General features: G+C 46.8%; 1 protein-coding gene across 1 annotated transcript; it reads right to left on the bottom strand.

Annotated features, from left to right (window-relative positions):
* Positions 1 to 2,729: 2,729 nt before the first annotated feature.
* On the bottom strand, positions 2,730 to 9,045 carry NMRK2 (nicotinamide riboside kinase 2). The gene is made up of 8 exons (XM_084302850.1): positions 8,855 to 9,045; positions 7,120 to 7,210; positions 6,225 to 6,273; positions 5,854 to 6,025; positions 4,245 to 4,316; positions 3,695 to 3,801; positions 3,197 to 3,282; positions 2,730 to 3,092 (listed from the first exon to the last, which is right to left on the bottom strand). Exons 1-7 carry the CDS (start codon positions 8,878 to 8,880, stop codon positions 3,197 to 3,199), a joined length of 603 nt encoding a protein of 200 aa, XP_084158976.1. The 5' UTR covers positions 8,881 to 9,045; the 3' UTR covers positions 2,730 to 3,092.
* Between the last annotated feature and the right edge of the window lie 2,597 nt (positions 9,046 to 11,642).

Genomic DNA, 11,642 nt, shown 5'->3' with positions numbered 1-11,642 from the left:
CATTTCATCCGCTCTGTCCTGGCCTTTTGTCAGCGGAGCCAGCGCACGAAGGGATGTATGGAAATCCTATAGCCACAGCTGTTCCCAAAGTTCACATAGTGCTGAGGCTGCCGGGCCGCCTGTCCCACCACCGGTTTTGGTTTCAGGCTCCCCGAAGGTTTCTGGCCATGCGGCCCCAGCCCCACTGCCCCTGCGGCCGCCGGGCCTGGGGGTGGTGGTGTGGGGAGTTCCCATCCCGCTGGGTGCCCGAGGTATCACCGAAATTTTTGGAAACCAGAATGCAGGGCAGTTTTGTTGTCCCCCGTGCACAGGCTGCTTGGCCTTGGGGGGTTTTTCAATGACAGCCTGCTGGCACAAGGTCGTGGTGTGCTCACTGTGTGGGGCTGTAAAGATGGTGGGGAAAAAAAGGAAATAAAACAACCAACCAATAAAAAAAAAGACAAAAATAAAGCAAACAAACAAACAAAGCCCACCTTGCCCTGTGCTGGAGGATTTACCGGGGAAGTGTCCCGGACGTCAGTGCTTAAAGGACTGAGCCACTGCCCCGTACTAAATCCTACAGGAACTGCATTTCCTAAGGGAGGCTCTCGGAAATGTGGGGCTAAAATGCGTTTGTTTTTTTTTTTTTAGGCTTTGGTGGTTGCTTCCTAGAGGGCAGCTGGAAGAGTGCAGTGCCTTTTCCCTTAAATGTCTTTCATGAGGACAAAATGGTTTCATGCAGCTTATCGGGCGCGGGTTAAACCTCTCTGTTAGCACGGGGGAACCCTTGTGGCGCCCGTCCCGTGCCAAATTCCACTGGGACTGCTTTTTTCCATCAGCAAGTCTGTGGGAAACGCTCCCTGTGGCGATGCCGAATGGACTTACAAGGTATCGGTGACAAGTCCCAGCGCTCCGGCCCCGGCCTCGGCATTCCTCAGGTTTGCCATTGACAAGAGCGCTCCGACATGTAACGGCGTAATTATAGCTTGGTGGGTCCCTCCCGGCACGCCTGGAGCGGCGCAGAAGGAAGTAAAAATGCCTTTTTATAGCTTGTGGAAGCATGGATGCCGTCAGCATCCGCTCCTCCTCGATGGCTGTGGCGTCCCCGCTGCTGTGCAGGGGGGTGGCCCTGCCTCGCTGCTGCTCTCCCTCATGATTTAAAATGATTTATGTTTCTTCTTAATGAAAATGTTAATGATTTAAAATCCCGTGAGACAGCCCTGGTGATTTTGGGGTGATTTCCCGTTAACCCGCGGCAGCTGCCTTTCCGGAGCGAGGTTTCTAATTAAGGCACATCCGCAAACCTGAGGCGAGCCGTGCTGACGCCGCGGCCGAGTTATGTGAGCGTCCGCAAGATCGCCGCCCTCGCCCCACGTGAGAGGTTTTGTGCTTTAACATCACTGGCCCTTTATGCGTGGTGCTGCATGTGCTGTGCTTCATCAGCTCGGTGGCACTTCCTATCTTTAGCCCCGGGGTATTTTGATAGGCGGCCGACAGCCCTCGGCACGCTTTGCCCATCTCCCCACCAGATTTCATGACTTACGTGCCTGCCTAAAGGCCTCGTGCGGAGCAGCAGCCGTGCTCTTCCTGGAGGGAACCTGGGCATTGTTCTCAAAGGCCTCAGAAAACATGAGATGTGCAGGAAAATGAAGACCTACCACTTGGATTTGTTTCAGGAACAGTATCTCCCCTTCCTTTCTACTTTCTATGTAATGTTACGCTCCATATTACAATTTATTGTAATATTCTCTCTGTGTTTGCCTCTTCCTTCTCTTTCGTGCTCTCTTGCTTTGAGTGGGAAGCTTTTCTCAGCTCACCATAACACCGAGAAAAAGCCTACCAGCAGAAAACCCCATCAAACTCTTTCCACGGGTCATTTATTTATAGTTTTGCTGGAAAGCGAGGACACACGAGATCCGTGTCCTTTCACCGTACCGCAGGGTCTGTCTTAATGCAGGGTGTTCTGCCTGTTGGGGTGCGAGCTCCTCTGCAGGACATTTTGAAGGCAGATCACCCAGCAGGGTAAAGGCCTGCGTTCTCCAGCACAGGCTCCTTGGAACACTTCCACATGAAGTTAACCAGAAGTCTATCAGTAAATGCACACACTCCAAGGACACCTTTGATCACTGTTTGTTTCAGACTAAAATTAGGTTGGCATTTTCAGTACTAATTCCTGAGGAGCGATTCCCCATGTAGCACAATCTTAATGTGAAGCTGCTACGCTCATTCCCTGAGAAAACCCACAGATTTTCCTGCTGGATTTTCAATTCAGTAACACAGCAGTCCCCACCTCGCAAAGTTCAGCTAGCTGGAGAATTTAGGACACAGTAACTCTTGTCTGGACTGCAAAAGGCAGAAATCCATCCAAACCTCTCACCTTGGGAGCACTCCACAGTTCTGTGAAACGGGCCACGGTATCTCTGCACGCTCATTTGCCTGAGCACAAAGTGAGAAATGCAGACAAGCTGAGGCTGACATAAAACTGGTTTCACACCCATGATTTAAAAATATCTGCAGTGCTGTTCACCTCCCGTGATTGCCTCTGAGACTCTCACCCTTGTTGGACAGCCGAGCTATGTTTCCAGGCTGGAGTTATCGCTTAAAGCGAGGCTGCCTGAAGCTGCACAGGTATGCTCAGCATGAAATGTCAAATGCCACGAGATGTGTGGGCTGCTGTTGTTCTGGTGGTGGTGTGTGTGCACCTCTTTTTACTAAAGGTGATCAATATATGAAAATGGGAGCTCAGAAAGGAGGTTTTAAATACATTTTTACTGAATTTGAAAGATGACGTTACAAACAAGCCATTACATAAAGGCTTAATATCTGCAGAAGCATATAAGCAGGAGAGGCAGTTGTTTTCCAAATGCATCTCTACTTGTCCCACAATGAAAATGCGTTTTCAACTTATGTTTAAGCCAGTGGAATATAAAATAATTAAAAAAAAATCCTGTCCGTCACGGCTGCAAATAACTTATCTTCATTTTTCAATTATATACAAAAGATGCTTTCCAAAGGGCAGTGTAAGAAGTGTTTACACAAATAAACCCCAGTTCTGACTTCCAAGTACTATTTACATCATTTCTGTACACGGGTCTTTCAGGTCTTCCGAGACCCTGCAAAGCAAGAAGGAACAGCGTGACCATCCGAGCGTAAGAGCTGATGGTTTCCAGCAGTCAGCCCTCACTTTTCACCCCCTTGGCAGCAGGAATGTATTTACCTATAAGCAGTTCAAAAACTTGTTCTGAATATCTTCAAAGACTTGATTGTAAAGCTCATCTCTAGACTTCAGTCCATCTAAATAAACTGAAAGAAAACAGACAGAGTCAGTCCACAGGCTTCTACTTGGAACAGTTTGTATGTAGATTAATTTTTTTAATATTTTACTGGATTAATCCAAATGATGACTTGTTTTCCACTTCTGTTTTCCAGAAAACAGAATCCTTCTCAGACACCTATGTCCCCCTAAACCTCTTAACCCATTATAAACTTTTATTTTTCCTTATAATAAAGGAAAATGTTCTTAATAATATAAAAGGGAAGGAGTTCTTAGCTGTAGGACTGCATATATTTATCTGTCCAGAAAGTAGGCCAGGACTACAACTTAGTAGTAAAAATAGTGCCTTGCATCATTACAGTTAAATTGCCTTGATTACATTACTGCCTTCCTTAATGTCCAGAGTATAATACCAAAGGCTGTGGGTTTGGAGAGCCTTACCAACATCAACACCGTTGTCCTCCATTTCTTTCCTGTGCTTCAAGTACATGGGCCAGACGTGTCCATCGAAGAGCCCGGGGGGGTCAGGGACGGTGTAGTTGCGCGTGCTGCGAACACGGAGGTGGGGAGCAGTGTTAGGACCGCGGGGGCTGCACCCTCGGGCAGCACGAAAGCCTGAAATTAATCTGACAGCTGCGTGCATGTCAGAGCTGATTGGTCTTATCAATAATTGGCAATAACTTCCACGTTTTGCAGCGAGTTTATCCAAACACCTAAAGGAAGCATGCAACAAAACTGCTCTGTTTGCACCCCTGAACGGATGCAGTCTTAATACAACCCCCACAAAGGGGACAGCCAGAGCTTCAGTAAGCGCCACATGAAAGTCTCTTCCTCCAATTAGATTAAACTTTTCAACTGTAATTCCAATTTGCAAGTGACACAGATACATCCCGATGGTAGTAAGATGCAGGTAGCTCAAAAGCCTGCCTCTCCTGACTGCAGCAGGCAGTGTTTTGGGGGAGGAAGGGTCAAAGTCAAAGCATCCCCTTACCTTCTCCTCCTTTTGCACTCATCGTACGGAACTGCCAGGTAGTAGCGTATGTCAAAGAGGTCTATCAGTGGTCTAGGGTGGGGTGGAAAGAAAGAATGTGTCTATTTATTGCTTTCTGATAAAGTGCTAAGTTACCCCTGAAAGCCATACGAATCTTTCTGCTTCTTACATGTATGACTACTGCAGACAATTCTGCTTTTCATTAAGGCAATATCTGATCTATGGCAGGTTTATTAGTTGCTATAAAATGTGAACAATGCGAGCTTTCAGAGGTCAGAACTCTCCCTCCCTCCCTCCCCAATATCTGCTACGAGTTACTGGAGAAGATTAGACGTGGGGCTAGGTGGGCCTGGGGGATGAACCACAGCTCTTGCTCTATCCACTCAATTTTGTTTGCAGTCAGCTGAAGTTTCAGCTCCTCAGTCTGGCACAAACAAACTGATCATCGTGCAGAAGCGAGCAGTCAAAACGTGCATGGAGAAACGGGTTTGGTACAGGTTCCTCCAGAAACCCAGTCACTGAGCTCCACCGTCGCTTACGGAGTTGCACTGCTATTAGGCTGAAGAAAATAAACCCTGAAAAAAAAAATCTAAAAAAAAAAATCTAAAAAGCACAGAATCATAGTATGATTCTATTTTAGAATCATTCTATCATTTAGAAGCTTAGAATGATTCTAAAATCTAAAAAGCAAAAATCTAACCTAAGCAGCTAGTTTGACCCTGGTGGGATGTCTGGAAAATGCTTGCGGTGTGCATTGAGCAAGCTCTGGGGAATATAAAAACATATAAAATATTCCCCAGATGAAGGGCAGGCTCCTGCTGCCGGGACGGAGCACTCAGGAGGTATTTGTAACCTTCAGGAGAGGTGAGGTACGAGCGTCACCTCCCGAGGGACGGGCCAAGAGCAGCAGGTGCTGTGCTGGGGCAGCCCACGGCTGGCCGCGCTCTGTGCATGCAGCCCAGGGCTGCTCGTCCTGTGGCACAGCTCGGGAGGAATTCCACTTCTGCCAAGTGTCACGCACAGCTTGTTCTTGTGAAAGTTTCGTAAACAAAGCAGCAGCTTGGAGCCAGCCCTCTGCTCGCTGTGTTTATAGCACACATTTTTCTGGAGTTTGTATATTTAGCTATTGGAAATCTCCGCTCTCTCCTCTACTTGTCTCCCCAGCTTCTTGCCAAGCATTTTTTCCCCATATAAGAATGTGAAAAAGTTGATCTTTGCTCCAATGTACAATTAATTACGTGGCTCAATTTAGCCAGTGTTAAGCAAGCACGTGTATGACATGAGAACTATTCCTGAAGCCCAGGAGGGACTCCAAGCAGTGACCGCAGCACTGATTATCTCCTTGTTCTTATCAATGACCTTCTCAGGTCACAGTTTAGGCAGTGTGCTGGGAGACCGGAGGGAAGGAGAGCTTCCTGCCCTACCCTAAAAAAGCCACTGTGTGCAGCCCGGTTTTACCAGCAGCAGATTTCTTACGCGTGAGAAATTCTTTGACATGATACCTCAGAAGGAGAAGGAAGGGTGTATTAGTAAAAAGGAAGTTTTAGTCCTGGCACTAGTCATCTAGCGTTCCTCCCTGGAAAGCCATTAATAGTTCCCCAAACCTTACTTGTAATTATAAAGCAGGAAGCCTTCAATGACCAAAATATGGATATCTTTGGAGGCTGGCTCTTTAGAGCCAGGCGTGACATTCACCCCGTGGGAACGGGCAAACTTCACTGGGTTCTCAATCCAGGCACGCACAGTGCTCACCATTGCCTCCATATCCAAGGAATCCAACACTAGTTAGAAGAAAGGGGGTGGGTGGGAAAGAGGCACACAATCAAATACCTTGAACCACACAGGTTTGAAAGTATAATATAGAATGAACTTGTAAAATTGAAATTACAATTAATTTACTATTAAAACTTTAATAATTAGAAAGAAATACTTAGGAAAAAAATATACATTACTGCATCCTATAGCGAACACTGCTCTTACCATCCCATTGTTTAAAGCCGTCTTCCCCGACTTCTATTTGATCTTGTGGCTGAAATATAGTGAGCAATAAAACATTGCTGCAAACTCAGCGTGATCAGTTACCTAAGATCCGATCACAACCTGGACGCTACCACAACACCCAACAAAGTGTTCACTTAACGAAACCACTACCGACCTTACTTAGTTAAAATTTTAAGTTCCCATTTTTCACCAACCCAAGAGCTTTTTTTTTTTTTTTTGAAAAAGCTCTCTTGGCTCAGATAAGCCACTTGTGGCAAAGAATTTGAGGTTGACAATTGGGTATGTGATTGCTGGCCAAAACACTCCATGTCCCCTATTTATATGTGAGCAGGTAAAGGATTATTCCTGGGCAAACTATTTATAAACGGGGGGCCTAGAGCGAGCACGTGAGGACTTAATATGCCAACGTGGCGTTAAGTAACTTTGAGTTTACCTGACCAATAATAGATAGCTGAACTCCTCCTAACATTTCTAACAAAAATACAGTATAACTCGTGGGCCAGTGAAAGCTTTACATGTGCCAGGCTCCACATCCTTATGGAAAACCATGTGGGACCCCTTCTCCAGTGCCAAGAGCTGGCCTCTGACCCAAATTCACGCTCGAGGCCACCGCTAGGGCAGTGCTTGTGGCTCAGCACCTCTCTGAGGGTGCAAGCCGCGCTGTGTGAGCTTTGAGGGCTGCTTGGGGGCACAATTTTTAGGTGAAATGAGGAGAAAAGGCCCAGCTTGAGGGGTCCATATGGACAGGGGGCTTTTAGCTGAGCTAGGGCTGGGTCTGTCCTGGGGACTGAGGGAAGCTTTCGGTGCCTGGGGCCACTGCTACACGTGGGAGAGGCGGCGCGTGCTGGGGGCGAGCGGGAGGCGCCGGGCTCACCTTGAAGAAGTCGTCCTGGTGGACGACACAGCAGTTGGGCAGCGCCTTGACAAGCCTGTTGGTCAGCGTGGTTTTGCCACCGTTGGTGACGCTGAAACAGAGAACATGAGACAGGAACGGGATGAGGGACACGAGGCTGAGGGACATGGGGAACATGGGGCTGATGGAGACGCTTTGGGGTGCTGACAAGGACACGGGGCTGATGGGGGACACAGGGGGGACACGGGGCTGACGTAGCTGCTTTGAGGTACTGATGGGGACACGGGAGACATGGACACGGGGGACACTGGGATGGAGGACACGGTGCTGACAGAACTGCTTTGAGGTACTGACAGGGACACGGGGGACACGGTGCTGACAGAACTTTGGGGTGCTGAGGGGGACACGGGGGACACGGCGCTGACGGGGGGGGGGCACGGCGCTGACAGAACTTTGGGGCGCGCGCAGCCCGCGCGCCACGTTTGAATTTCCCGCCGCGGCGGAGCGCGCTGAGCGCTGATTGGTTCTCACCCTCCCCCCTCCCGGTCCGGCCGCGGCTCGCGCCGCTCTTAACGGCCGCCGCTTCCCGCGCGCGGGACGGCGCGTCCTTACCCCTCCCCCCCCCCCATTCCCCCGCCGCTGAGGGGAGCGGCCCCGCCGCCATCTCGAGCCCCGCCGCCGCTGTGGCGGTTGCTCCGTCCCGCTGCCTTCGCGGCCCTCCCCGGGGCTGGGGGAAGCCCCGCGGGTGTTTCCGCAAGATGGAGGAGGAGAAGGGGGGGGCCGAGCCCTTTCCCTCAGCTTCGGGAGTGGGCGTAAAGCGCCCGAACCCTCCCTTGTTGCTGCCTCTCGTTGCCCCCCGACACTTCTCTTGCTCAGGAGGCTGGCCGAAGGAGTTCCCCCCTGAGAGCAAGGCAGGCGAAAAGTGCCGTTAAAATGCTCTAAATTAGTAGTGAATGAGGGAAGCTCCTTCCTTTTACAGCCATTCAGCCCTGTAGCCGCAGAACCTGCCTTAACACGAGGCATCCGCACACCCCTCCCCCCCCCTCCAGACGGGAGAGCTGTCAAACCTGACTGCGCTTAATCTCTTTATATATATATATATATATATATATTTTTTTTTAATCCAAAGGCTCACAAGATCACACGCTGTCCTCGACCTGCCTTTCGGCTCTGTCTTGCCTGGGGTCACTTTAGCGAGCTCCTCTGCAGTGAGTGGAGCGCTGCCAAGTTGCATCAGGCAGCCCGTCCTCAGCCGCAGGCCTGCTTCCAAGCCCTCCCTTGCTGCCGAACAGAGCTTTTTGTCCAATAATCCGACTCAAAGCAGCTCCCCCCCTTCCCCGTGTCCTTCAGAGAGGCTTTTAAAAGCCTAAATTAACGTTGAAAACGTCCTTTTACAGAGTTAAGGCGCACCACGCCTGTAACTTCACCTATGGGGCTATTTGCAGTACTTCTTTCTACTTAAGCCTATTTGCAGTACTTCTTTCTACTCCAGCCTATTTACAATACACTTCTTTCTACTTCAACCTATTTACGATATATTTCTTTCTACTCCAGCCAGCCTCCCGTTAATGCTGTAGAAGTTTGGTGGGTGCCTCCCTGCAGAGCTCTGGGCGTTACATAAAACATAAATTAAAGAGTCAGCAACTTGGGGTTTTCTAGAATCCTGTACCCGCACGGTTCCTCAGCTCATTTTACAGCAATTAGGCACAGCGGAAAAGCAGCGTGTTAGGTACCGAGGGCACCGCCAGGCACTTACCCTCCGATGCCTATGATGTATTTCATCTTCACGGAGTCGCAGGAATGCGGCGAGGCAAATGAGGGAGGCTGAAGTGACTTTTGGCAGCACAAAGCCGCTCCGGGCCCTTTTCCTCCCCTTTTTTTCCTGCCCGTTTCCCCTCTCGGCCCTGTTCCGCTTTACTATTCCATTGAAGAAAAGGCGGGTTGGGCTTTAATTTATAGAGCCCCGCTGCAGCGCCCTGCCCTCCCCACGGCTTCCCCGCCCCGCCTGGTGATGGAAAAGCCCTATGACTATCATGAGCCCAAGATGCCATATTTTAGAGCCCGGATTAACCAATCCTCACCTCGGCATATAGGGTCATGCGCGCTGCTGCTGCACCTGTTCCTGCACCCCTCGCGGACCCCCACTCCGCTGCCCTTGCTGCCTCCGCTATTAATAGCTTTTTGGCAAGCCTTCCCTTTGCCTAAATTAGTAATGGGGTAGGTGAAAATGTCACCCCTTTTTACATTTCCTTTGGGAGGTCTGGGGAAGGGTATGGAGGTGTGCGAGGATAGAATTAAGTGCCTCGTTTTTTTCCTTGAAGCCAGGCGAGCTCTCTCGTTGCGTTCCTCCTCGTTTTCCCCGTCCCACTGTGATAATTTTAAAGGCATCCAGGCATGTAACGAACAAGGAATTTTTTGTTTCTCTAAACTTCTGATACGGGAACTAAAATATTTTTTTCCCCTGTTTTTAGTAAAGCTGTTCAGAGAAAGGAATACGCAGAGGCTGATGACTAAAATCAGTAAAGCCATGATCTTTTCAAACTTTTATTTGTAAAACTTTTGAACCTTGGGCTTGTAGTTCATACACAGGCACAAAGTCATAAAATTACATACTATACAATTATATTACAGTTATATATTATATAGATATATATAATAAAGATATATAGATAATATATAGATATATGTATATATATAGATAGATAAGATATAGATAATATATATTACATAGTTAATATCTATTATATGTCTATATATATTATATAGATATATTATATAATATATATACAATGATACTAACTTTCCTGATGGCTGCCTCTTCCCCATTTCACTCATGTAAAGCAACCTTTTTCAAGGTGTGTTAACTCTAGCTGAACCAGAATAAATATTTTATTTGAATAAATACTTCCCAGCACAAATATGTGTGTGCTTTAATCATTTCAGATACTTCTAAAATCAGGGCTCTCTTGAAATACGTTAGGTAAAGCAGTTAGTGATAGCTCTGAATGTTTTTTCAGATTAACATAGTGATGTGAATCATACAGCATGCGTTTTTAAATAATATCTTGTATAATAGAGTTTAAATCACCCAATCCACTGTGTCCTTTTATTATTTCTTTTTAAAAATGCAATGTTTCACACCTTATAAATATCCCTGGTATTTTGGAGACACCAATGACACCTTTTTCTCAAAATGGGCAATTGTGAGACATCATTAAGGTGGTTTTTATTTATTTATTTATTTATTTTTCCAGAACAACTGCCTCCAAGCTGTATTTAACTTGAATTTTTCTGTTTCAGGACTGAAGAAAGGCTTATGGCCAAAAAAGCTTGTTTGCAGCTCCCCAGCTATAACTGTTGATCCAATGAATGATGTTACTTCTCCCTACAAACCTTGCCTGCCTTAAAGGCTAAATTATGTTCCTCAGCCATAAGGTCAAGGCCTAGTCCTTTGATAAAAATTAGCTGATCATGAATAAATATGGGCAAAAAATCAGTAACTGCAGAGGCATCAGATTCTGGAAGTCTTTCAGTGAAGGTATTGGAGGTAAAAAAAAAATATATATATTATTATTATTATCATTATCATTATTAATTTATTTATTATTAAGAGAGTGCCTGGTAAATTTATGAACAGGATAATGCAAAGTGTTTTTTTCCAGTCTCTTATGCTGTATTAATTCTATGGATTTAACAAATAGACCTCAGCCAGTGTTTCCACTGTAATTCTTATATATTGCCTACATTAGCATGCTACTGGATTCCTCCTGGAGACTTCACCTGCAAGTTATACTTTTATTATCACTACCAAGGTAGCTATGTAAAATGTTTGCTTCTGAGAAACTCGGATTGGGAATTCCTGAACATGAACGAGACGTGCCTGTCGGGGAAGCTGGATTTCCAGCAGCTGCCCATCACAGCCTTTGCAGTGGGGAGTCACCAAACTGAGTCACCAGAGTCTCAGCTGGCGTCAATTGTCATTGTGTGCTGAAGCAGAGCAATGACAATTTACACCAACTGAAAATTTGGCCTAAGGTTAGCTCTGTGCTCAGTTTTTTCATGTCCTTCGCTGTGTTTCTCCTTCTGTCCACGAACTAGGAAAATGTCTTGGTTAAAAAAGCAAGCTGTGCTATATTAGTTTATATTTTACCACATTTGACCTTGTGTGCTAGGCAAAAACTGGGAGCCTTGGCAGTTGTGTAAAAGTTAGGTGGGGATACTGGCGTCAGCTTGCTTTGATCTGGTCTTCTTTACGTTGGAGTCCTGCTAATCCAAATATTATTGGAATATGCCAGCCTCTAGGTGAGTGAAAATTGTATTCTGCCCTGGTGTCCTTACTGATACGCACATGCTTCAGAAACAGAACTTATTTTTTTTGTGTTAAAAAATCAATATTTGGCCTAAGATCAAAAGAAACAAAACATTTATAGTATAGGTAGAAAAAAAAAAATAAGTTACAGCAGCTAGCAGCAGCTGGTTTTAGTATTTGGCTGACTTGTTTGGGATCAGTGAAAGCCACAACAGTGAAGTTCCACTATCTCCAT

The sequence above is a fragment of the Netta rufina genome (genome assembly GCF_964035555.1).
Source record: "Netta rufina genome assembly, chromosome: 28".
In the NCBI taxonomy this organism is placed as follows: Eukaryota; Metazoa; Chordata; class Aves; order Anseriformes; family Anatidae; genus Netta; species Netta rufina.
This window is presented reverse-complemented; position numbering and strand designations above follow the sequence as displayed.